The 27,997-nt window shown below is 40.2% G+C and overlaps 1 protein-coding gene across 7 annotated transcripts in view; it reads right to left on the bottom strand.

The window, feature by feature from the left end:
- The window catches only part of LOC126994161 (potassium voltage-gated channel protein Shab-like), a 199,023-nt gene that overhangs the window by 24,681 nt on the left and 146,345 nt on the right, over nt 1-27,997 (bottom strand). For 3 of the 7 annotated variants that reach the window (XM_050853424.1, XM_050853420.1, XM_050853412.1), the window contains exons 4-6: nt 25,976-26,214; nt 13,680-13,760; nt 10,281-10,385 (exon numbers count right to left, since the gene is read on the bottom strand). In XM_050853424.1, coding sequence (XP_050709381.1) covers nt 10,281-10,385; nt 13,680-13,760; nt 25,976-26,214 — 425 coding nt within the window. The remainder of the gene's footprint in view (nt 1-10,280; nt 10,386-13,679; nt 13,761-25,975; nt 26,215-27,997) is intronic. The other 4 variants (XM_050853441.1, XM_050853452.1, XM_050853426.1 and 1 more) reach the window with 3 other exon arrangements.

The following is a 27,997-nucleotide window of genomic DNA, read 5'->3' on the forward strand; positions in this document are numbered from 1 at the left end:
TTTAGTTTCACCTTATAAAGCACGTCTTCTTTACATTATTTGGCTTTCTTTTTGTCATAGTTTTTCGGTCAGTGCTAACTCGTCCTCTTTAGATTTAGGAGAGTCATCGAAATCTAATTCTTGAGCTTTTTTTTTTATTAATTTTTCATCTTTTTCGTGGTTTGAATTGATTTTTTTTTTTATTTTGCATCTCTTTCGTAGTTTGAATTGCATTTCTTTACAAGCAGGAGTATTTTTCTCCCCGTATTTTTCACCTTTCTTTTATTTCTCATCATAATTTCAATAGTGTTTTTTTAAGCTTTATTTTTTTTTATCTCCTCGTTTTCTCGTGCATTTTTTCCTTTTCTTCCCTTGTTTTTCACGCCCAGGAATTTTGTGAGTGGGCAGCGAGACATGATTGAAGGTAGAGCCGCCAGATCTATGTTAAGTCTAGGGTAAAGGGGAGCCAGGTTTCACATACTCTGCATTATAAGTAATAACTCTACGGTGACGGGCAGCCATATTTCACTTACTTTGCATATCTCCGTTTTGCTCTTCCTTATGATTTTTTTCCTTGAAGGGGAGACTGAGTTCTCAATCTTCCTCCATACCAACGTAGAAATTTATTATAATAGTAAAAAAAAATTCTTACGAATTAATTTTTGTCGGAACTGATTGAAGTCCATTAGGAAAAAATGTTAATATACTTTGCTATTTAATTCGGATTGAAGCTTCAAAGGGATTTTATTTCTTCGTAAGTGTTTTCTTCTTACATAATTATTTACATTAACTTTCTTAGTTCTCTCGGTACTTGATTTTTCCTCTGACTTGGCATTTTCTGTAAGATTCTTTTAAAATTTTTTTTCAATTTATTAAAGTCGCAGCGTTTCGAGGTGAGGGAAAGCAGGAGACAGAGGTGTTGATTGGTTAACGATTAGTGACGTCACACAGCAGAAGCCACTCAGCGCCAAGGATGGGAGAAACACACGTACACACACACACAAACGCACACACAAAACCCAGCCGAGGAAAATGGGAAACCGACGACCAGTGGCAAGCAAAGAAAGAAAACGGTGGGTCATAGTGATAGAGAAAACGGATTTGGGTCACACAACAAACGGGAATCGGTGAGTGCATAAAAAACTGGACTTGGTGGCATAGAAAACGCACGTAAACACAGAAAACGCTTATGAGTAACACAGCAAAACGTGGATTAGTGTGGCACAGCGAAGAAATAAGATAGTTAGTGTTAGAAAGTGACATAGAAAACGTGGATTAATGGCACAGAAAACGGGGTATGAGTGACACAGCAAACACGACCATTCGAGCGACAGAGGAACGAAGATTTGAGTGACAGAACGATCAGGTGTGGCACAGCGAACAACGTTAATGGTACAGCGATGCGTAAGTGAACGTGTGACAGAGAGAGAGAGAGAGAGAGAGAGAGAGAGAGAGAGAGAGAGAGAGAGAGAGAGAGAGAGAGAGAGAGAGAGAGAGAGAGAGAGAAACACCAGTGACACACAACACGAAAGAAATGCACTTGTGAGGGTGGAAAACTCTTCAATATCAGTACACACACGCACACGCACTCACACGCACACGCACACTCATACACATACATACACACCCACCCAAACACACACACACACACACACACACACACACACACACAGTCGTGCAGGATAGCGGAGTCCCCGGTTAAAAGTGAGTCATAGAAAATGGGGTCCTTTAGTAATAGGTTCTCTAAGAGGTTGCCAGCTTTCCAAATAAGTAGAAGCGAAGAATAAAATAAGAAAAAAATAGTAACGGGGGTGATTAATGATAATAATGATAATAAAAACACGTAGAATTAATTAAAACAACTCCATAAGCAAACAAACAAACAAACAAACAAACTCAAACACAGGGAGGGGGACGGGGTAGTAGTAGTAATAGTAGTAGTAGTAATAGTAGTAGTAGTAGTAGTGAGAAGAGGAAGAGAAGGAAGAAGAAACACTAAACCAGGACAAGATTAAAAACAAAAACGAAAACAAATGAAAAACTTGAGAACATAAAGATAGGAAGGGAAAGGAAAGGGAAAGGGAAGAGGAAGAGGAAGGGGAAGCAAAGATGGGGAAACGAGATACAGGGAAAGGAAATTAATAGAGAACGAGAGGAAAGAAAAAAAAATAACCCAACTTTAAAGAAATGGAAAACTGGACAGAGTGAGAAAGAAGGAGAAATAAGAAGGAAATAATGAAAGAAAATAACAAAGAAAAGGAAAGGAACAAACAATGAAAAGAAACTATAAAAAAGAGGGTAAGAGGGAAACCAGAGGAAGAGGAAGGAAGAGAGAAAGGGATCATAAATAAATTCAGAGACAGAGAAAGTAAGAAGGGAAGAGAGGGAGGAAGGGCGGAGGGATGACTAGAAAAAAATGGTTATGCGATGAGATGAGAAGGAAATATTGATAAAAAGGACAGAGAGGGGGGAAGAAGGGAGAGGGCAAGAGAGTGGGATGATAAAAAGTATTAGAAAGGACAGAAAAGGCAAGAAGGTGAGGAAAAGGAGGAGCCGGGAGAGAGAGAAGGGAAGGAATGACGAAAAAGAAATACAAACAGGACAGATGATGGAAGGAGCAGCGAAGGGGAGAGAGTGATGATGAAAAGATAAAGAAGGACAGAGAAAGGAAGAGGGTAGGGAACGGACGGATGGGGGTGGGGGTGGGGGGGAGGGGGGGAGGGTTAGTAAAAAAAATGCAGGTAAAACTAAAGAAAAACAGTAACTCACCTACTCACCTTCGTGCAAACTAATGGGGCGATACAAAGTCACTTAGGAAAAATAATCTGTTACGACGAGGGTTGCGTATGGAGTGGGATATGCTCAGCCGCGCCTTCATCTTCTCCCTCCTCCTAGAAGAAATGAGCACCGCCGTCACCACCAGAACCTCACCACCAGACCTATCATCTTCCTCCTTCTCCTGCCCCTTCAGTATACCTATTTGCCCCTTCCCCCCTTTCATTCTGACTGTCTTCTTCTCTGTTCTGTTTCATTCTCAACCTCTTTTTGTTTGTTTTTATACCTTTTCTGCATCTCTATCTAACCTATCTTCTTCCTTCTCCTTCTGCCCCTTCAGCATACCTATTATCATCTGCCCCTTCCCCCCTTTCATTCTGACTCTTCTTTTCCTTGTTTTGCTTCATCCTCAACTTCTTTTTATGCTTTTTTTATCTGCATCTTTATTTTACCTTTATCTAACCTATCATCTTCTTCCTCCTTCTTCTGCCTCTTCAATATACCTATCATCTTCTGCCCCTTCCCCCCTTGCATTCTGACTTTCTTCTTCTCCTTGTTCCTCATTCTCAACCTCTTTTTGTTTGTTTTTATACCTTTTTATTTATCTGCATCTATATTTTACCTATCTCATACCTATCATCTTCCTTCTTCTTTGCCCCTTCAGTATCCGTATCTTCCTTCTCTTCTTCCTCATTCTCTCAACCTATTTTTGTTTTTATTCTTTTTGTCATCTTCACCTCCCATCTTCTTCCTCCTCCTCTTCCTACCTATCTTCCTCCTCTTCCTCCTCCTTCCCGAATCTGTCTTCTTCTTCCTCCTCCTCCTTATCTATTTTCCTCATACCTATTTTCTTTTCCTTTCTCCTCCGCCTCATAAATATCTTCTTCCTCCTCTTCCTATCTTCCTCCTTCTCATAGCTGTCTTTTTTTTCTCTCTCCTTCATTACTCATTTTTCACACATTTTCTTTTTCCTTTCCTCTCTTTCCTCTCCTTTCATTATCTCATCTTTCTCTCCTCTCCTTCTCCCTCTTTTTTTATCTTTTCTTCTTAACCTTTTCTTTCCTTCCAATCCTACAGCTATTATCCTTTTCTTCTTCTTCTTTTTTCTAATCTCCATTTCCTTCCTCTTTTTCTTTCTTTACCTCCCTTTTCTTTTTCTCCGCTTTTTACTTTCTTCTCTTGGCATTTCCTCCTCCTCTTTCCTCACCTTTTCATTCCTTTCCCTTTATATATCCTTTCCTCTTCCTCTTTGTATTTCTTTATTGCTTTATCTTTTCTTATCATCTATCACCTTAATTTTTCCTTCCTTCCTTCCTTATCTCTTATCCTTTACCCCTTTCTATCATATTTTTCCATTTTTTTCTCCTCATTTATTTATTTCCTCTCCTCCTCATTTGTTTTTTTCCGGGACTTTATTTTCCATGTTCCCCTTCTTTCCTCCTCCTCCTCCTTCTAATTCTCTTTCTTTTCTCTTTTTCTTCGCTATCTACCAAAGTTTGAGAAGAGACGGAGTTAGATTTCTTTTTCCTCTACCCTCCTTTCCTTCCTCCTCCTCCTCCTCCTCCTCCTCCTCCTCTTTCTCTTCTCTTTTTCTTCTTCATCTTCCAGAGTTTGAAAAAAGATTGAGTTAGTTCCTTTCTCCTCTGCCCTCCTTTCTTTTCTCCTCTTTTCTCTTCCTCCTCCTCCTCCTCCTCCTCCTCCTCCTCTACCCTCTTCTCCCACACTGACACATTCTCATCGCCACATCACACATATCACACCATACATACATACATACATACATACATCACAACATATTATATAAACCTGTGCACATTACGTGATTTCGAAGCATACCACTAGACATTTTTTTTTACTTTATATCTAAAAAAAAAAAAAAACATTCATTGGGCAGACTTAATTTTCTTCGATCTTTAAGTTTCCCTCAGTTACCCTTGAAGAAAACGGGATTTGGTTTTGTATATGTTTTTTTATTATTTTTTTCAGCTGTGTTTGAAGGGTTTTGTTATGAGGATTGGACACACACACACACACACACACACACACACACACACACACACACACACACACACACACACACACACACACATTCCGGCCTTCCTCCTCATCCCTGGAAAATGTTATCAACCCTGACCACCACCACCACCACCACCACCACCATCAATCACCCTCGCCACCATAACATAACTGATCCCTGTCACGCTAGCTATTCAGAACGTATCACCATTCACCTCCACACACACACACACACACACACACACACACTAACACACCTACGCACACACACACACACTAACACACCTGCCCCACCTTTACTACCTTTCAACACATCTCTCCAATCACCCCAACACGCACACATCGCCACCACCATTTTACTTTCTCTCTTTTCTTCCCTTCCATTCATGTCTTTCTTTCGTTCTCACATTCCTCTGATTATTTATTTTCACTCGTGGTTTCTTGATAACGTTGAAGTGGCTTTGGGCTCTCTTGTGTAGTAAGGGGAAGGGGAACGACACTGAGGAAAGGGAAAGGAAGGGAGGGAAGGTAAAGGAAGGTATGGGAAGGTAAGGGGAAGGGAAGGAAAGTATGGGAAAGTAAAGAAAGGAAAGGGAAGGGAAGGTAAGGGGAAGGGAAAGAAAGGGAAAGGAATGTAAGGGGAAGGGAAGGGAAGGGAAGGGAAGGCAAGGTAAGGTGAGGGGAGGTAAAGAAAAGGAAGGGAAGGGTAAGAAAGGTAAGGGAAAGTAAGGGGAAGTGAAAGAAAGGGAAAGGAAGGTAAGGGAGAGGAAGGAAAGGTAAAGGAAGCGAAAGGAAGGTAAAGGAAGGTAAGGGAAACTAAGGGGAAAGGAAAGAAATGGAAAGGAAGGGAAGGGAAGGGAAGATAAGGGAAGATAAGGTATAGGAAACTTAGGGGAAGGGAAAGAAAGGGAAAGGAAGGTAATAGGAAAGTAAGGGAAGGTAAGGTAAGGGCAAGTATGGGAGTGTAAGGAGTTAACGGAAGCGGTTAAGAAATGAAGGGGGTACTTATGTAATGGGGTGAACGTGTAATGGGGGTAATTATCTACACACACACACACACACACACACACACACACACACACACACACACACACACACACACACACACTTCCTTGGCCTCATTTCATTGGCTGTTAGAAAATGACGTAATCGAAACTCATTACGTGATTGGTTGGCGCGAGGAGGAGGAGGAGGAGGAGGAGGAGGAGGAGGAATGGAGGAATGCAGTCTGACTTTGTCGCACTATTAACTTGGTATTGGAGGAGGAGGAGGAGGATAATGGAGGAGGAGGAGGAGGAGGAGGAGGAGGATAATGGAGGAGGAGGAGGAGGAATGCCATTTGGTCACGCCATGAGAAACACAAAAAAAAAAGATAAATTAACCAAACACAAACCCCAGTCTATCTATTTCCCTTTTTAAATAACAACAACAACATATAATAATCAGATCTTCTTTAGTCACCCCCAAGATGCTGGTGCGGGAGATGCAAAGAAAACGCAGCATCCGAACACAAGTGGAGATGAGGTGGAGGTGAAGGTGGAGGACGAGACAGGGCAGGTGCGAAGAGACAGGTGGAAGAAAACGCAAAGGTGACGGTGATGGTGATGATGGTGGTGGTGGTGATGGTGGTGGTGGTGGTGGTGGTGGTGGAGATGGTGGTGGTGGTGATGGTGAGGCATATGCAAAAAAAGGTGTTTGATTGTTTTATTGTTTTTATTTTTATTTTTGGCAAGCACACACACACACACACACACACACACACACACACACACACACACACACACACACACACACACACACACACACACACAGGCTTTGAAATGTCTTTGAACCCTGTGCCCCTTCTCTCTCTCTCTCTCTCTCTCTCTCTCTCTCTCTCTCTCTCTCTGTCAGTTTGTCATCAAGAGTTCAAAGAAAACACCAAAAAAATATGTATATCGCTTTTAGAGAGAGAGAGAGAGAGAGAGAGAGAGAGAGAGAGAGAGAGAGAGAGAGAGAGAGAGAGAGAGAGAGAGAGAGAGAGAGAATTAATGGCAAAATGAAGTGTGTGTGTTTGTGTGTTTGTGCGTGTCTCAACTTCATTGTTTCGTGGTGACAAGAGTGACACGTATCAGACAGGACGAGGACAAGGTGGTGGCGGAGGGTGCGCACACACACACACACACACACACACACACACACACACACACACACACACACACACACACACACACACACACACACACACACTCTCTCTCTCTCTCTCTCTCTCTCTCTCTCTCTCTCTCTCTCTCTCTCTCTCTCTCTCTCTCATGCTGCAAGTGCTTGAAAGAAATGAAGGAAGAAAGGAATGGCCGTCTGTCGCATACCAAACACACACACACACACACACACACACACACACACACACACACACACACACACACACACACACACACACACACTCGCCAATACCCATCAATAGCCAGTCAGCAAGAGTGTAGCGTAATAACAATAATAATAACATCAATGACAACAAAAATAACACATCAGCCACAGCACCAGTAATAATAATAATAAATAAAAAGATGAAGATGTAATCCATGAATAAGCAACAGCGATGATGATAATAGAAGCGATGGCAAAACAGTGCTAAATGAACGATAAAATAAAGGGGGAGAAAGAGAGAGCCGAGGGTGTTTATTTTTTTATAGTGCTGGTTAAAAAAGTAAAGAAAATGGTTATAAAGAAAACGGGAGAGTGGTTAAGTCCCTCTTGATTGCTGTCTATTTAAAGAAGGAATAATTATAATCAGTTGTGTGGCTTAATTTTTTTGCATTCTTTGATATTTTTTTATATTCATTCCCATTTCGTTCTTTCATTCTTTATCTTATTTGCCTCCTTTTCGTTCATTCTCGTATCGTTCTTCCATGCTTTCGTGTTTTCTTCATTTTGCTTCATTCATTTTTTGTCCCCTCATGGTATTCAAGATGCAGTGTTGGTGTAATAATAATAATAGTAATAATGATGATAATAATAATAATAATGAGAGTAATAACAGTAGTAGTGATGGTAGTAAGTATATCGTAGTAAAAAATGTAAAAGTCATTCTGATAGTGGAAAAAAATGATGTAGAAAACTTGAGGCACACTTCAGACATTCCCTTCAGGTGCGAGTTGTTACCTGGGTCCCTTAATTAAGTGTCTCCAAAGTTGATCTCTTGAAATGTGTCTCTGCGGCGGACTTTCAAAGCGGGAAGCTCTCGCCCTCTTTGTCTCTGGGTAAACAAACAGAGGGTGCCACGATGCATGAACACTCGGCGGCACTGGTACTACACCCCCAAAGGCACCCTAACTCTGACACCCTAACTTTGGCACCCTTGAATTGGCACCTTAATCTGGCACCCTTAAACTGGCACCCTTAAACTGGCACCCTTAAACTGGCTTCCTTAAACTGGCATCCTTAAACTGGCACCCTTAAACTGGCACCCTTAAACTGGCACCCTTAATCTGGCACCCTTAATCTGGCACCCTTAAACTGATACCCTTAAACTGGCACCCTTAAACTGGCACCCTTAAACTGGCACCCTTAATCTGGCACCCTTAATCTGGCACCCTTAATCTGGCACCCTTAAACTGGCACCCTTAAACTGATATCCTTAAACTGGCTCCCTTAAACTGGCACCCTTAAACTGATATCCTTAAACTGGCACCCTTAAACTGGCACCCTTAAACTGGCACCCTTAAACTGGCACCCTTAAAGTGGTACCCTTGATTTTGGCACCTTCAGACATAGGCACTCTTAAGCACAGGCGTCTTTAGCATTGGCACCATAACAAAGTCTTTATACTGGCACCTGTGGGACACCTACATTGGCACACTCAACCATAGGCACCAATCACAGGCACACATTTATAGAGGCACTTTTGAGAGTCATCCTACAGTGCCACTTTCATCCATAACATCAGCATCATCAACTAAAGCATCGTACATAGGCTCAGGTTAACATAGGCACTCTACCACAGCACACAGCCACACCGCAACCACATCCCACAACCACACAGATCTTTAAATACCAACATCCAGTGCCACTTTCACCAGTAACATCGCCATCATTCCTTAAAGCATTATACATAGGCACAGTTTCACACAGGCACATCAAAGCCACACCACACAGCCACACGGACCTTTAAATACCAACATCCGTCTAATTGATGTTGTGTTTACCTGTTTACCTGACAAGCTCATTAACACAGGTGAGTCTTGGTTAGTCACAGGTGGAGTGCCTCAGGTGAACACACATCCAGGTATTTGGTTAGGTAAGGACGGTGGGGGGGTTATGGGATGGTGGTGGGCAGGTGAGGTACACACACACACACACACACACACACACACACACACACACACACACACACACACACACACACACATGTACACATTCCTGATGATAGATTATGTAGGTATGCGGGCGTTAGTGTGTGTGTGTGTGGAATGTAGGTGGAGTTGTGGAGGAAGAGGAGGAGGAAGAGGAGGAAGAGGAAGAAGACAAAGAGGAGGTCTGTTTATATGCCATTTGCTTTCACAGTTAATTGCGTTTTCTCGTGTGTGTGTGTGTGTGTGTGTGTGTGTGTGTGTGTGTGTGTGTGTGCGCGCGTGTGTGTGTGTGTGTGTGTGCCCTAAGTGTCTTTCTGTGTAAGGAGGTTCATGAGGTGCAAATATCAACTAGTTTAAGTGAGTCATTAGCTTAGTGTCTTGAGGTGACCTTGAGGTGGATAGCTTAGTTTCATGAGGAGGGAGGGAGGGAGGGAGGGAGAGTATGAGAGGAGGAGGAGGTAGTGGAGGTGGTGGAGGGGAATTTAAACCTACATTCCAAACACGAAATTGAGGGGTGAGTGGAATGAAAGTGGAATGAGTGAGTGAATGAGTGTAAGTGGATTAGAGTGGGTCGTAGTGAACGGGGGAGGGGAGGCAAGTGAAGTGGAGTAAAGTGGTGTGAAGTATCAGTCGAGGTGGAGGAGGTGGATTAGTGGAACGGATAACACACTCAGCTAGGTGGGGAAAAAGTGGGTGGAGGTTACAGTAGTAATATTGAAGTGAGGTGGAGGAAGTGGAGTGTAAGTGGAGGGGGAGGTGGAGGAGGTGGATAAGTGGAATAGATAACTAACGCACTCAAATAGGTGGAAGTGGAGTGTGTGGAGGTTATAGTGGTAATAAGACAAGACAAGTGAAGTGGAGGTGGAGTTGGAGGAGGAGGAGGAGGTGGATAAGTGGAGCATAACTAACGTACTCGGATAGGTGGAGGTTTAAGTGATGGTAGTATTGAAACAGGAGTGAAGTGGAGGTGGAGGTTCACTGTCAGAGGTGGAGGTGGAGGAGGAAGAGGTGGATAAGTGGGGCATAAGTAACACACTCAAATATTTGGAGGTTTAAGTGGTAGTGGTAGTGAAGTGGAGGTGAAGGTGGAGTGTCAGAGGTGGAAGTGGTGGAGGAGTGTCAGAGGTGGAGGTGGAGGTGGAGGTAATGAGAGCTGGTGCAACACTAACACCTGCCTACCTTGTTGAACACACTGGGAGGGGTATCGGAGGCCAGATAGCGGGTACCGGGGCACTCAGGCTCCGTGCTGCCGCCTGGTGGGCCCTCAGCGTGATCCGTCGCATCCTAGTGGAGGAGGAGGGAGGATGGTGGAACCGTGGATACCGAGGGAGGGGCGGACAGCAAAAGTGGAGGATCCGGTGGGGGCGAAAGAGAGGTTGGGGGCGGATGGCAAAGGTGGGGGAATCGGGAGGGACGAAGGTGAAGTGGAACGTTAGCGACAACAAAGATTCGGGTTTCGCTGGATTGCGGAACGGACAGTGATAGTTAGCGAAGGGGAGTGTGGAACTTGAGGAACAAACATTGGGATACCAGGAAGGGAGGGAGGCTGAGAACAAGGATTGAGGAACAACAACAAAGATTCGGGCTTCGTTGGATTACGGAACGGACAGTAATGGATAACGAAGGGGAGTGTGGAACTTGAGGAACAAACATTAGGATACCAAGGAGGGAGGGAGGCTGAGAGCAAGGATGGAGGAACCGGTTGGGACGAAGGAACAATAATAAAGATTCGGGTTTCTCTGGATTGCGGAACGGACAGTGATAGATAACGAAGGGTAGTGTGGAACTGGACTCACAAACATTAGGATACCAACGAGGGAGGGAGGCTGAGAGCAAGGGTGGAGGAACCGGTGGGGGCGAAGGATACTTGGGGACTTGAAGGACAAAGACTAAGGCACCGTTGGCCAAAGGAATGGATAGCAAGAGTAGACAGGACCGGTGGGACGAGGGATGGTTGAGGACGTGAGGAACAATGATTAGGGTTCCGCCAAGGGATGGACAGCAAGAGGAGATTGAACCAGTAGCGAACGAAGGGCAGTTTGAGACATGAACAACCAGCATTAGGGCACCGTTGGGTCGAGGGACAGCAGGAGTGAATAGAACCGTGGAGACTGAACGCGGAGATCAAGTTAGTTGTTGAGAGGCGAGACAGGAGGGGAACAGGAAGAGTCAAGGTGGGGAAACTAGTGGAAATCAAGGGAGATGTGGACAATAAGAGTGGATTGAACTAGTGGACTTCAGACTGGGGCATCAAAAGTGGATGAAACTGGCGGAGAGCATAGGACAGATTCGAACGTAGCTGCCAAGACGTAAGAAGCTTATTGAATTCCTATTAAAAGAACAGTTGAGGGTGACTGGGACAGGTTGATTCGATAGACTGAGGCTGCAGAGATGAGTGGAAACATTGAAACGTCTGGGTCATGGACAAGGTTGCATGGAGCCTTTGGGAATCTCAGATATATGGATAAGGGAACTTCAGGGTCGAGTGAATGGGTGAAGCTGATAATTGGATAGCTGATACAGGAGGAGAAGGAGACATGGCAGGTGGATTGAACATGGGAATGAGTACAAACAGGGATGTGGAAGATCTCGGGAGTGGATTGGACATGGTAAGGGGTACAATTAGGGAATGTTGAAGGTATTGGAGGTGGTTGGACTTCGGAATGGGTACAGTTAAGGAATGTTGAAGGTATTGGAGGTGGTTGGACTTCGGAATGGGTGCAAATAGGGAATGTTGAAGGTATTGGAGATGGTTGGACTTCGGAATGGGTGCAAATAGGGAATGTTGAAGGTAGTGGTAGTGGTTCACGGGTATAATATTAACAGCAGCAGTGGTAGTAGTGGTAGTAATGGTAGTAATGGTTAATTGGTCCACTTAACACCGACACCTATGAAGGGATATAGAGACGCGGTGCCCGGGAACACAACACGGAGATAGCGAGGGTTTGGGACACGCAGACAGGCGGAACGAGGCTCTCACAACAGGTAACCAGGCAGGTGGACACAGGTGGGCGCTCAGGTAAGCACACACTCACACACGCTCTCAAACACAGGTACAGATATTCAAACGCAGGTACACATACGACGCCAGGTAAAGATGAAGACAGGTAACACGTAGCTTATTGTCCAGGTGTACATAAATTACATCGATGCCACAGGTGAACAAGGTGCCGGAGACGGTCATCAGGTGTGTCGAAGGTTGAAACACGAGTATACGTTGTAGGCAGTGCGTCACATCGAACACAACGAAACTCGGAACAAATAAAAAAAACACCGAAAATCAACACCGTGGATAAAAGAAGAAACAGAAAAAGGGAATGAAAATGAAAATAAAAAGGGAAAGGATAATAAGCGAAGGACTTTTATATATATACAGACTGGTCGTATTCATAATAGACTGACTGAAATTTGTGATGCATTAAGGTATATACAAGAGGTTTAATAGTGAGTCTTGAGGTTGGTTTGTGTTTATAGTTTACATGAGTCAAGGTTTTAGGGTTTAATGAGCTAAAATACGACCAGGCAGAGGGTGGTTTGTCTTTGTGGGTTTTAAACAAATATTTGGGTTGTCTTGATGGGGGAGTTTAAATTAGTTTTCCCTCCATTCTTCCCTCCCCTCCCTTCTTTCTTTTCTTCCTTGCTTCCCTCCTTTCCTCCTCCCTATCCTTCCCCTCCTCTTTAGCCCTGAGCCAAACCTTATATACAGAGAGAAAGGGGTAGAGAGAATGATAGAGAGAGGGAGAGGTAGAGAGAGAGAGGGAGAGAAACTTTAATCTACAGTATACACCAATTATTTTTAGTGGTTACTTCATCTACTTTCTACTTTTTTGTTATTGAAATTTAGCTCGAGAAGTTACCTGTTAATTAAGGGTTCCCTCTCACACCTGCCGGCACTGAACACACACCTTTAATTAACCTGTTTTGTGAGGAGTGTGTCAAGGTTGCGCGTGTGTGTGTGTGCGTGTGTGTGTGTGTGTGTGTGTGTGTGTGTGTGTGTGTGTGTGTGGCTTAGTTATGCTCGCACGTTTCTTTTGTCCTTTTTTTTATTGTTTTATGAATGCAAAACTTAGAAATTGTGTTGTGTTGTAATTATTTTTTTTTACAGTTTGTGTTGCATCGATTCTAGTTAAATATTTCGAAGTGAAGTACGATTTTTTTTTCAATTATTTTACTTCACAGGCTGTTTTTTTATGCCGTTTAGAACAACTGCGTACAAAACCATTATTTTTATCATTATTATCATAAGTAATACCAATTCTTCTAAAACTTAACACTATTACCAGATCCATACAAAAGAAAATCTAAAATAAACATATCAAAGGCTACAGTGCTACCAGACAAAAAAGTGAACCCTTCCCAAAACGAGTGTTACCAACGTCGTGTGTTCAGTGCCGGGGGCGATGTTATTACTGTACAAGAGAGAGAGAGAGGGAGAGGGAGAGGGAGAAGGAAGAAGAGGAAGAGGGAGCTTTGAAAAGGAAAGGGAAAATAAAAGAGTAAGAGGGAGTGAGGGAGGGAGAGAGAGTGAGAGTGAGAGGGGTGGGCAGGTAACAGGAGGGCAGGTGGGGTGATGAGTACCTTGGTCGAGCAAAAACAACAGTCGGCCTCATTTACAGTGTCACCGAGAGCGAGTAGGTGGCGTTGCTTTCTCTTCAACTCCTAAGGGAAGCAGAAAACGGGAGAGACACGGCGGTTAACGGAGGGAAAACGGGAAGAAAGGAAAACGGGGAACAGAAAAAATGGGAAGAGGGAAAGGACCGGGGACGAGTTTGAGGAGGAGGACGAGGACGAGGAAGTGAGCTTGTTGAGGAATTATTATACTGCAGGAGGATTAATATAGGTGGAGAAAATTTATACTTGGAGATGTATTGGTTTGAAAAGAGTGATGGGAAATAATAAGGAAGGAATTGGAGTTAGCAAGAGGTTTGAAATAGACAGGACAATGGAACTTAGAGGAGAAGGACGAAAAAGTGAACTTGTCGATACATTATAGTGTGGTAGGGTTAGTAAAAGTGTAGAGAAATTATACTGGGAGATGTAGAGGATTGATAAGAGTGATGAGAAATAATAAGGAAGGAATTGGAGTTAGCAAGAGGTTTGAAATAGAAAGGACAATGGAACTTAGAGGAGGAGGACGAGAAAGTGAGTTTTGTCGATACATTATAGTGTGGAAGGGTTAGTAAAAGTGTAGAGAAATTATCCTGGGAGATGTAGAGGATTGATAAGAGTGATGAGAAATAATAAGGAAGGAATTGGAGTTAGCAGGAGGTTTGAAATAGAAAGGACAATGGAACTTAGAGGAGGAGGACGAGAAAGTGAGCTTGTTGAGGAATTATGCTAAAGGCGGATTAATAGAAGTGGAGATATTTTAAACTGGGAGATGTGGAGAATTGATAAAAGTGAACGATAATTTGTACTGTACGAGATATTGGAGTTAGAAAATGTTAAAGATGTAAAGGATTATGAGACGCAGAGTAGAAGGAGAAGGAAGAGGAGGAGGAGGAGGAAGTAGTGGATGAATTTGAGTTAGTAAAACCTTATGATGGAAGGGACTGATTAAGAGGAGAAAGACTAATAAGAGTGTGGATAAAATATACTTCGATAATGACTGTAAATAAAAGTAAAGAGAAATTATACAAGGAGATGTTGAGAATTGATGAAAGTGAAGAATATATTTTACTCAGAGATAAAGAAAACTGATAATAGGGAAGATAAATTATATTGTGAAGGGATTATATTTAGTTCGTCATTGGAGTTTTAGGATGAATGTAAAATTGAATGAGAATAACAGGAGAGTTTTAAAGCCTTTTCACGCTAGAGGGCAGCACTTGTATGTACTTGCGGTCCTTCTATCTTTTGTAAACGACTTAAATTAGATAGAAAGACCACCTGTGCTGCCCCCTCTACCACGGAATCAGTTTTAAAAGTCCCCCAATGAAAAATAAAGAAAACTGGTTGATATTGTTCTTAGTTTTGGTGATGAATTTTAAAAGAAAAGTAAAGATTAAGTAAAAGTGTGGTAAGTAAGTGAAAAAATAAGGTAAAACGGATAAAGAAAGTAGAAAAACTCCAACAATTCGTATATGGTCTGCTGTAGATGTAAAAGAAGATTGATGATAGGAAGGGAAAGCAAAATGAAAATACGAAATAAAAAAATAAAAGAATGGTAAGTGAAGAAAAAGGTAAAACATAAAAAAGAAAACAAGAAAAAAAAGTCCAACAATCCGTATATGGTCTGCTGTAAATATAAAAGAAAATTGATGATAGGAAAAGAAAAATTAAAGAAAAATACGAAATAAAAAGTAAAAGTATGATTATGTGAAAAAAAGACAAAACGGGTAAAGAAAACAAGAAAAAAGTCCAACAATTCGTATATGGCTTGTTGTAAATATGAAACCAGATTGATGATAGGAAGGGAAAAATGAAAGAAAAATACGAAATAAAAAAAAAATAAAGTATGATTATGTGAAAAAAAAGACAAAACGGGAAAAGAAAGCAAAAAAAAAAAGTCCAACAATCCTATTATGGTCTGCTGTGAATATAAAAGAAGATTGATGACGGGAAGGGAAGGAAAAAAAATTAAATAAAAACTCGCATGTGAATAGGGAGCGTGTGAATATTTATGGATGACGCGAACACAAAGGAAAAAGTGATGAATGAGGATAAAAAACAAAAACGAAAAGGAAGGTAAACGGTGTGGGGAATTAAGGGCCGAGGGGGAGGAAACTTTACATTGATGGAAAAAACACTTGGAGGGGAAAACATGGAAGGATCGTGGAATTGAGAAAGTAAACAGAGGGAGAGAGAAAGAAAGGAAAGTTTAATCGAAGGGGAATAACTACTTAAACGTGTTAAACGAAGAGTACACAAAAATAAAGCTTGATAAACGTCAGGAATAGAGAGAAGTGGAGAAAATGGATGACAGGAGAGGTGATAGTAGAGAGATAGTAGATAGAAGTAGTAAACAGGGAAGTCATGGTATTGCTGTGTGAGAATGATTTAGAAAACTAGTTAAAAATCGACAGAAAAGGAGTAACGGAAAGAGGTATTGATAAACATCAGGAACAGTAGAGAGGGAAGTTATGGTACTGTTGTGTCAGAATGATTTAGAAAAGTAGTTAAAATCGACAGAAAAGGAGTATTCGGAAGAGTTATTGATAAACGTCAGGAATAAGCGGAAGAGGAGAGAGTGGAAGACAGGGGAATTGACTCATAATATTGCTGAGTAAGGATAATAAAGAGAAAATGATTGATGGAAAAAGAAGTTATTGCAGGATTTAGGGGGTTCATCGCGTTGTTTGTCGTGAATAAGGGATAAACGAATGAGAGTAATAAAGTCAATAGCGAGAATAGGAAAACTGATGTAGTAAGATGTAAAGAAATGTGACTGAAAATAGACTGTTGTACTTAGATGCGTGTTTGGTTTTCGTCCGAGTTTCAAAAGACTGATGGAAAAGTTAGAAAAAAAGGGGAAAAGTATTAATGAAATCGAGTAAAAGAAAAGGTGAGGGAAAGTAGTTTTTGAAGCTGTTTAGTAGGATTAGAAGTTGAAATGAAATCAAGGTAAAGATAGATGATTTCGAAGATTAGTTGAGTAGGATCAGAAGTTAAAAGGAAATAGGGCAAGCAGAGTGAAGGTAATTTCGGAGATCACTTCCGGGCATTAGAAGTAAAAATGAAATCGAGGTAAACAGGTGATGATTATTTTGAAGTTAATTGAAGTTGGATAAGAAGAAACAAAGTCGGACAAATAAGGTTATGATAGTTTCGAAGATCCGTTTAGTTGAAATAGCAAAAAAGGAAAAGAAAAAGGAGACCGGGCATATAAGGTCAAGCACCGTTGCCATATTGTCGTACTCAGCCGATTATATTTCCCGAATTCCTACCCCTAAACTGTATTCTGGGCTCCAATAACGAAACTCATTTATAGTTATCGTTAAAAGAGTTAGATCCTAATGTTTCTTGGCAAGTGTTAGGCGTCAGAAATCGTTAAATACTATGCTCTGAGTACGACAATCTGGCAACGGTGGGGTGAAGGTTGTTATGAAGATAAGTTTTGTTGGATAAGAAGAAACATAAAGTCGTATAAAGGAGGTTAGCATAGTATGGAAGATCAGTTTAGTGGATATAGCAAAAATAGAAAGAAAAGAGTGATCGGGCATACAAGTTGAAGGTCGTTACAAAGATCAGAATAGTTGGATTAGAAGGAAAAGAAAGTCGGGCAAATGAGGTTATGATAGCTTCGAAGACCAGTTTAGTTGAAATAGCGAAAAAGGAAGAGAAAAATAAATCGGGCATATAAGGTGAAGGTTGTTACAAAGATCAGAATAGTTGGATTAGAAGGAAACTAAAGTCGGGCAAATGAGGTTATGGTAGCTTCGAAGACCAGTTTAGTTGAAATAGCGAAAAAGGAAGAGAAAAATAAATCGGGCATATAAGATGAAGGTTACCAAGATCAGTTTAGTTGGATTAGAAGGAAAAATAAAGTCGGGGTAGAGGAGGTTCTGATAGCTTCGAAAATCAGTTTAAGTGGAGTACTGGTTTAGTTATGGAAATGTTGTTTGGATTTAGAATTACACTTGATGGCTATTTTAAGATGACATGCGGAGTTTAATCCATTGAGAAGCATAGACACTGCATTGGCTTACACGATTATTTATATACAGAGGTTATTGTATTATTTAGCAGGTTGAAGGGGAAGAAAGGATGAGTTTTAGGAATAGATTTTAGATGTGATTTGATTCGTGTTTCTTGATCGTCTTTTGTTTCCTGGTGTGAGAGTGAGAAAGATAATCCGCGTTGAAGTTGTGTAACATTATTTAAACCTGATATTAGTTTTAGAATGTTTTAGGCAACATATTTTACGGTTGCAGTGATTTGATTCATGTTTTCTGATCGTCTTTTGTTTCATGGTGTAGGAGTGAGAAAGATATCCGTGTTGAACTTGTGTGATATTATTTAAACCTGATATTAGTTTTAGATGTTTTGGCAATATATTTAACGGTCGATGTGATTTGATTCATGTTTTCTGTTAGTCTTTTGTTTCGTGGTGTAAATGTGAGAAAAATATCCGTGTTGAAGTTGTGTATTATTTTTCAAACCGGATTTTAATTTTAGAATGTTTTGGCAATATATTTTATGGTCGATGTGATTTGATTCGTTTTTCCTGACCGTCATTTGTTTCCTGACGTCATGGTGAATAAGATAATCAGTGTCGTGGTTATGTAATATTTTTTAATCCAAATTTTAGTTTTTATAACATTTTGGTTTGTGGTTTAATTCATGTTTCCTGATAGTCAGTTCTTGCCTGATGTTATGACAAGATAGATGTTTTGTTTTCTGATGTTGTGAGTTTTTAGAAATCACGAGCATTTGTTATTTGAGTCCTAATGTTAAGACAAGAAAAAGTGATTCGAATTCTTTACGTGTGACTTTTTAGCTCAATTTGGAAATCAGGAGTAATTATTATTTGTTTTCTGAAGATAAGACAAGAACAGTGATTCGTATTCTGGTTGTGTGACTTTTTCGATCAATATTGAAATCATTAGTTATTGTTATTATGTTTCCTGAAGTTAAAATGAGAACAGTGATTCGTATTCTTGTTGTGTGACTTTTTAGATTAATTTAGAAATCACGAATAATTGAACACCTGAGTTTTCTATGAGGTTCAGGTGAGCAATTACAAAAAAATAGATGATTATGAAAAGACATTCAAATCACAGCTGGAGTTTGATTTATTGAAGGCGAAGAATATTAACTGTAGTATAATGGGAATATCAGAGGAAAGATAATGATTTGTGAGAAGAAACTGGCAGAGAATGAGTAAATTTATTATCTTTATAGGATCGACGAAAGAAAGGTTTTAGTAGTTTATTGTTAGGGAGGAAAGATTCACACAGACTTTATGAAGGGATCAGATCTACCTAAGAGGGATCAAATACTTTACCAGGAATCATAAGGGATCTAACACGAAGGGAGCAAAGAATATAAGGGGATTAACTTGATATAAAAGGATCTAAGGGGGAATTTTACCTCATTTCAGTGCAGAGAAAGTTACTCAAGGGGTCTACGTGATGTCATAGTCTATCTTCTAATTGCATGGTACTTTGTGAATATATATATAACATTCTTTAATAGTAAATAACAAGAATACCTAGAATGGGAAAATAATAGCTCGTGTCTTGCCTATAATACTCGTAAACATGCCATAGTAATTGTTTCTGGAAAGACACGATAGTTCTTGGTTTTGTTGTTTCTTACACACACACCAAAAAGTAGAGGAGGGAAAGCAGCGTAGGAGAGTTGAGAGAAGATCAGTTTATTAGGAGATAGGGAAAAATAACTCGTGTCTTGCCTATAATACTCGTAAAAAACTATATAATTGTTTTCTGGAAAGACAGGACAGTTCTTGGAATAACTCGTGTCTTGCCTATAATACTCGTAACCAAGCTATAGTAATTGTTTCTGGAAAGACAGGACAGTTCTTGGTTTTGTTGTTTCTTACACACACACCAAAAAGTAGAGGAGGGAAAGCAGCGTAGGAGAGTTGAGAGAAGATCAGTCTATTAGGAGATAGGGAAAAATAACTCGTGTCTTGCCTATAATACTCGTAACCATGCTATAGTAATTGTTTCTGGAAAGACAGGACAGTTCTTGGTTTTGTTGTTTCTGCTTCTTACACACACACCAAAAAGTAAGGGAGGAAAAGCAGCGTAGGAGAGTTGAGAGAAGATCAGTCTATAAGGAGATAGGGAAAAATAACTCGTGTCTTGCCTATAATACTCGTAACCATGCTATAGTAATTGTTTCTGCAAAGACAGGACAGTGCTTGGTTTTGTTGTTTCTTGCACACACACCAAAAAGTAAAGGAGGAAAAACAGAGTGGGAGAGTCGAGAGAAGATCAGTTTTATAGACATGGCATTCGATTCTCTCTTTTGCAGCGTTTCTTAACCTTACGCTGAGCTCACCAAACCCTATTTTAGTGGGATGCAACACCACTTATGATTATGTGATGAAGATTAGATTTGCCGCAACAGTCTAAAGGTCCAAATATAAACATAGATGATATAACTGGCTCGCTCTTTAAATACATAGATACAAATTACGAAGACTAAATTTGCATCAGAACCATAAAAATGTGAGAAAAACGATATTAGGTGACTTAGGTTTTGCCATAACAGCACAAAGTCAAATAAAAACAGACATTAGATGGTTTAATTGACTCATTCTTCAAATACATAGATGCAAATTACGAAGACTAAATTTGTATCAGAACCATAAAAATGTGAGAAAAACGATATTAGATGACTTAGGTTTGCCATAGCAGCACAAAGTCAAATAAGAACAGGTATTAGATGGTTTAATTGACTCATTCTTTAAATATTTAGAAGGAATTTACGAAGACTACATTTGCTACTGCACCATAAAGTCAGCGTGTAAAAAAGACGTTAGATACATTATTTTGCTTATTCTTTTGATATATAGACGTAAAGATGTTACTGAGATGCAGAACCAACACTAGAAAATAATAACTGATTGGTAATATTTTAAAGAAACTCATCACAGCACCAGAAAGTCATAAGAGAAAGAGATTTAATAATTTTTCCGGCCATTCTTTCAGTGTGTAGCAGCCAGGATGTTATTAGCGTCCAAGACCAATCGTAGAACATTCCGATCCATTGGTAATATGTTAAAGAAAGCCCCATGTTTAGGATCGACGTTGTTGTTAGTAGCAATGGTGTTATTAGTATTCATATCAAATTCCAACTTTAGAACATTGGAGTCCTTTGGTAATATGTTGAAGAAATTCTCTTTTTGGATCAGAGGTGCAGACTAACCGTTGAAAAGCTTATTCCATAGTAACAGTGATAGTAAGGTGGTATAGAAAGTCACTCTTGGGCACTGATGAAAGTTAAGATTTGCGTTTTAAAATTGTAATCCTTTGGTATACTGTTATAGAAACTCACTCTTCTTGGGCATTTTTTTTTTAATATTCGTCGCCACCTTAAGGTTGTGGACACGGGCTGCATGGAGCCCGTAAGGGTCAAGCGCGTACGTCCCTCCGCGGAGGGACCAGAGGCCCTTGCCGGGTGACAGCTCATGAAGGGGAGAGGAGGATGCCGACAGACCGACTCTGTCGGCTGACGACAGCCTAGCCGACCAAGTCGGTCTGTCGACGAGGACTGGCGTGTCTCTTCTTGGGCAATGATAACTAACTAACGTTTTAAAATTGTCCTCCATTGGTAAAATATTATGGAAATTCACTCTTCTTGGGCAGTGATAAAAGTATAACCGAGCCCTAGAAAATATTAAGCCATTGGTAAATTATTATAAAAAAAATCTCTCTTCTTGGGCCAATGACTGCCCAAGAGCTTTGCTAACCCCTTTCCTGCAGCCCTTCTATTTGTTCCCTTATCTTCTGTCCTCTTCTCCTCCTACGATCAGTTCCAGCGTCCCAGGTTAAGAAACGCTGCTCATTTGTTTCAGAGTTTCATAAAAGAAGATTCACGAGTGTACAGTATTTCAAGGAGTCTATAGAAAGAGAAGATAGACACAGTGACTCCTCTAAATGCTTCAAGGAGAGTTCTATCCTTCTAAATGTCTCTAAGAAACGCTACTTTTTTGTTTCAAGTTTCAGAAAAGGAGAATCACGAGTTTATAGTATGTCTAAGAGTCTACAGAAAGAGAAGATAGACACAATGGCTCCCCTAAATGCTTCAAGGAGAGTTCTATCCTATACATCCTTGAATTGCACAGTTTTATGTAGGATTATGTAGAGGTTTAAAGAACAGGAAAAAGACACTTACTGATATAGAGATCCACTGTAGAAGGAAAGATCTGAAGACTACAGCTACACACACACACACACACACACACACACACACACACAATCACACACACACACACACACACCATCACACACACACTCATATTAAAAAAAAAAGTGAGGAGATAAACGAAACTAAATACACTAATGCACATTCAACTAAAGGGTACACACGGACGTACACACAGGCAGCCCTACACTCGCCTACACGCACATAAGCCACACGCACATGAGGCCAGACCGTATACGTGCATTACTAGATGTTTAACTAAGGACACGTACGCTACAGGAACGCTACAGGATACACTTATATGGGAGGGAGGTTAGTTACTTAGACATGCAGGCAAGCGGCACTTTTTATAGTAGTAGAAGTAGTAGTAGTAGTAGTAGTGGTGGTGGTGGTGGTGGTACACAGAGCATTCACTAAGGGCTAATTTTGCATAGGCATCTACAGGGTTTTCGTCTTTATGAGTGATTGATGATGTGGTGATAGAGTTTGTGTTGATGTGAGAAAGGTAGTTAGCCAATTATTATTATTATTATTATTATTATTATTATTATTATTATTATTAGTGTGTTATTCTTAGTTAAAATGTTGTCTGTATGTACAATGAGAAGAATGACGATGCAATGAGGTAGATTTTAGTAGTAGTAGTATTAGTAATGTGTGTGTGTGTGTGTGTGTGTGTGTGTGTGTGTGTGTGTGTACCATCAAGATAGCGCGTACATGTGACAAATAATGAATGATAATTACAGATATACATAAATTTAAGGTAATTGCATGTAGTTATCAAGAGGAATAATTAATGAGTCGTTACTACTATGTCATTCTACTTTATGGTGTGTGTGTGTGTGTGTGTGTGTGTGTGTGTGTGTGTGTGTGTGTGTGTGTGTGTGTGTGTGAAGGAAGTTAAAGAAGAGAATAGTTGATAAATATGAGAATAGAACATGAACAAGAAGAAAAAGGGACAAATAGAGAGATGTTGATAGTTTGAAATGATGTTTAGACGAAAATAGAAGGTGAAAAATTGTAATGATATGTCAGTAGATGTTTTAATAGGAGACGAGATAGAGAGAAAGAATAACTAACAAAAAACAAAAGATTATAAGAAAGACGAAGAAGTGAACAAGAAAATGGTCCTTACATGTCAATAGATGAATGAATAGGGGAAGATGACATACAGAGACAGAGAAAACAAAGGAGCATCACCAGCAGATAGACGAAAAAACAAAGTAAATGGTGAAATGTCAATAGATGAATGAATAGGGGAAGATAACATACAGAGACAGAGACAAAACAGAAGAGCATCACCAAAATTGAGACTAAGAAACAAAATAAATGATGATATGTCAATAGATGAATGAATAGGAGGAGATGATAAGCAGAGACAGAGGGAAAACAAAAGAACATCACCAGCAGAGAGACGAGGAAACAGAAAATAAATGATGATATGTCAGTAGATGAAAGAAGAGAAGACGACTTACAGAGATAGAGAGAAAACAAAAGAGCATCACCAGCAGAGAGACGAGGAAACAAAAAATAATTGATGATATGTCAATAGATGAAAGAAGAGAAGATGACAAACAGAGACAGAAAACAAAAGAGCATCACCTGGAGAGATACGACGAAACAGAAAATAAATGGTGATATGTCAATAGATGAAAGAAGAGAAGATGATAAACAGAGACAGAAAACAAAAGAACATCACCAGAAGATAGACGAAGAAACAGAAAATAAATGGTGATATGTCAATAGATGAAATAACAGAAGACGACTTACGGAGATAAAGAGAAAACAAAATAGCGTCACCAGCAGAGAGACGAGAAAACAGAAAATAAATGATAATATGTCAATAGATGAAAGAATAGGAGACGACTTACAGAGACAGAAAACAAAAGAGCATCACCAGGAGAGAGACGAGGAAACAAAAAAAAATGATGATGTTAATAGACGAATGAAAAGGAGATGACATACAGAGACAGAGAGAAAACAAAAGAACATCACCAGAAGAGAGATAGATATACAAGAGATAGAGATAACAATGATGATAATAACAATGATGAAGAGTGACATAGAGAGACAGATCCTAGTTAGTCTCTGGACACACACACAGCACGGACACGATAAACATTCTGTACGGAAAAAAAACAAACCCAAAAAAACACTGGAGGAAAAAATGACAACACCAAGATCAGGTTAATTTAGAAGACTGAGGATTAATGAAAAAAAACGATGCATTTCTTTGTTCTTCGTTCATGCGATATCGAAACTATAAAAAATGGCAGTTCACACAGACTTCTCAGACCAAGTTCCACGCAGACAATAGAAAATGGGAAGAGGAGGAGGAAGGAAGGAAGAAGGGAGAGGAAGGGTAACTTTAGGAACAGAAAGAAAATGGGAGAGGAGGAGGAAGAAAGGAGAAGGGAGAGGAAGGATAACTTTAGGAACAGAAAGAAAATGGGAAGAGAAGGAAGAGGGAGAGGAATGCATAACTTAAGGAATAGAAAGAAAATGAGATGGAGGGAAGAAAGAGAGGAATGCATAACTTAAGGAATAGAAAGAAAATGAGAAACAAGGAAGTAGAGGAGGAGGAAGGATAACTTAAGGAACAGAAAGAAAATGGAAAGAGAAGGAAGAGGGAGAGGAATGTATAACTTAAGGAATAGAAAGAAAATGAGAAAGGAGGAAGAAAGAAAGAAGGAAGGTTAACTTAAGAAATAGAAAGAAAATGAGAAAATACGGAAAAAGGAAAGGAGGAGGAAGGTATAACTTAAGGAATAGAAAGAAAATGAAAACGAATTAAAAAAGAAAATTAGGGAAAGTAAAAATATTGGAAAGAAAATGACAAAGAAAACAATAACGAGAGGTAAAGGAATGTAATGTTTTTTTTAGGTTCGTGGCAAAGAACACAAGGAAAATAAGCTTGTTTTGTCGTTGTTTTATACACGTTAAAGATAAAATTAAAGAAAATAAAAGTAACTCAGCAGATAAAGCTAAAAATGAAATTGTAAAGTAAAGGATAATAAGGCTGTTTTAACTTTTTTGTGTATAAGATAAAGAGAAAAAAAATGAAAAGATAAAATTAAAGAAAAAATGGAAGGAATCAGATAAGGAAAGGAAAGTACAGGAAAACAAAGAAAATTATGGAAAAGATGAAATAAAGAGATAGTTAAAAAAGTGCAAAGAATCAGATAAAGAAAGAAAAGTATTGGAAAATAAAGAAAATTAAAGAAAAAATAAATGAAAAGATAAAGTTAAAGAAAAAAATGGAAGAAATCAGATAAAGAAAGGAAAGTATAGGAAAATAATTAAGTTCTTGTCGTTTCTTGGCAAAGGATAAAAAATACTAATAAAAATGTTTGTTTATTGAGTCTAAACAATAATAAAGATTACACGTAAACAATGAAAACAAGCAAATTAAATCTAGTGTCAAGCAAAGAGTAACAAACATGTGTGGAGTTTTTAATAATAATAATAATAATAATAATAATAATAATAATAATAATAATAATAATAATAATAATAATAATAATAATAATAATAATAATAATAATAGTATTTTAAATGATAACCAAAGTATATAAAAGAAACAGGACGATAAAATTAAATTAGTAAACTTTATATAATTAAATCTTTAAGCTAAAATTAAAAGTATATAAAACTGTCTTAAAAATTATTAAAAATACAAGAGAAAAACATTTATTTGCTCACTAAAATTAACATATCATTAGGAAAGGGGGAAAAAATAGCAAATGAAAACCAAACAAAAAACAAAAAAAAAAAAACAATTCATATAATTTTGGAGAAGGAAAAAATCAGAGAGAGAGAGAGAGAGAGAGAGAGAGAGAGAGAGAGAGAGGGAGAGGGAGAGCGAGAGAGAGAAATCCAGACAGACAGACAGACAAGACAAGGACATCAAAATTCATGAATCAACATCAGGTAGTGAATTCGAGGGGGGCGTAAGGTGAGGACGAGGACGGTTGGTAGTGTGGGGGGTGGTGGGGGGGTCGGGGGGCGGGGGACAGGGGGGAGGGGGGGCCACTCACCGGGGTCTGGTACTCGGGTGAGGTTGGGGGTCGCTGCTCCTCGGTGGGGGGGAGATCGAGGATGTTGGGGGCTGGGGCGCTTGTAATCACCCCCGTTTCACCCCCGGCCCCTTGCTGCGCCTCCTTCTGCAGCCTCCCCATGTGGTGTTCGTGGTTCTTGTAACATCCCGTGCCCGTCTGTCCGGCTCGCATCGACTCCCCAGCTACCGAGTTCGCATCTGCTTGTGACATGTTGTGGCCTGGTTTTGCGGGAGAGACAGACAGACACACATCACTATCCACACGAGAAGAGGCATTGGGTGCGACGAAAAGCGGGCTAGGTTTGGGGCTGGGTAGGGTGTAAGGGGTTGGGTGTGTGCGGGTGAGGGTTGGCTAGATATGTTAAGAGTACTTGATGCCTTTAGGAACCCCTCATAAACCCCTCGATCCTTCCTTCCTGCTTTCCGATCCCTTCTCTCCCCTTGAGGATTGGGGATCGAATTAGGGGATTTGCAAGCTACATTAGGAGTACTTGATGCCTTGGAGACCCCTCATAAAACCCTCGATCCTTCTTTCCTTCCTGCCCATCGATCCCTTCTCTCCCAAACTCTTTAGGATTGGATTGTGACAGAGGGGTTTCGAAGCTACATTAGGAGTACTTGATGCCTTAGAAAACCCTTATAAAACCCGCGATCCTTCCTTCCTGTTCTCCGATCCCTTCTCTCCCCTTTAGGATTGGAGTTCAGATTAGGGGGTTTGCAAGCTACATTAGGAGTACTTGATGCCTTAGAAACCCCTCATTAAACCCTCGATCCTTCTTTCCTGCCCTTCGATCCCTTCTCTCACAAACTCTTTAGGATTGGATTGTGACAGAAGGGTTTCGAAGCTACATGAAGAGTACTTGATGCCTTGGTTGTCCATCATAAACCTTCTTTCCTTCCTGCCCTTCGATCCCTTCTCTCCCAAACTCTTTAGGATTGGATTGTGACAGAAGGGTTTCGAAGCTACATGAAGAGTATTTGATTCCTTGGTTGTCCTTCTCTTTAACCCGTTGATCCTTCCTTCCTTCTCTTTGACCTCTTATCTCCTATACCCTTTAGGATTGAAGGACCCAGATATCCTGTTAGTTAGGCTCCCCATCCTTCCTTCCTTCCTTCCTACCCTTCGTTCCCTCTTCTCCCCTTCTCTACGATTGGAGGAGCCAGTGTTCTGCTCTCTTTCCTTCCTCTTGCTCTCCTTCCTTCTTTCCTTCACCATCTCTTTATTACTATGAGGAAGACAAAGGAAGGAAGGAAGGGGTTGAAGTAGATAGTTTCATTTTGTTAGTCCTCTTTTCTTCCTCTTTCCCTTTCTTCTTTCTTTCCTCGCTTCCTTTTTTCTTTATTCTACGAGGAAGGAAGGAAAGAAGGAGGGGATTGAAGTATCTATATAGTTTTCTTTTTTGTTCTTTCCTTCCTTTCTTCTTTCTTTCTTTCTTTCTTTTTTTCTTTCTTTCTTTCTTTCCTCTCTTCCCTTCCATTTAGTGTAATAGGAAGAGGAACGAAAGAAGGTGTTTAGTAGTTATTTTTTCTTTTTTGTTTTCCTTCCTTTCTCCCTATTACTCTGTTACTGAAGGGAGGCTGGGAAGGAAGGAGAGAGGGAGAGAGAGAGGAAGAGGGAGGGGAAGAGAGAGGAAAGGGAGACATCACAATCACATCCCTATATCCCTTCTCCCTTAATTCCAACAGGGAGAGAGAGAGAGAGACAATGGGAAGGAAACTGGGAGAGAAGGAAGGAAGGGAGGGAAGATCTTCGAGTCAGCTGTTTCCCTCCCTTCCTCCCCCTTCTTCGTTACCTAAGGGGAGGGAAAGTAGGGAAAGGAGGGAGGGGAATAAGGGACGAGAAAAAACGATAAAAAAATCAGACAATGGACTCCTATCAGCCTGCATGCCTCGGTGCCCTTAAGAGTCAAAATACTGAAGAAAAACCTGTAATTTGAGGCTTTAAGGGAGGGGGACCGAGGGGAGGGGAGGGTGGAAAGAGGACATTGATAAAAGGGGGAAA

The sequence above is a fragment of the Eriocheir sinensis genome, chromosome 7 (genome assembly GCF_024679095.1).
Source record: "Eriocheir sinensis breed Jianghai 21 chromosome 7, ASM2467909v1, whole genome shotgun sequence".
Lineage (NCBI taxonomy): Eukaryota > Metazoa > Arthropoda > Malacostraca > Decapoda > Varunidae > Eriocheir > Eriocheir sinensis.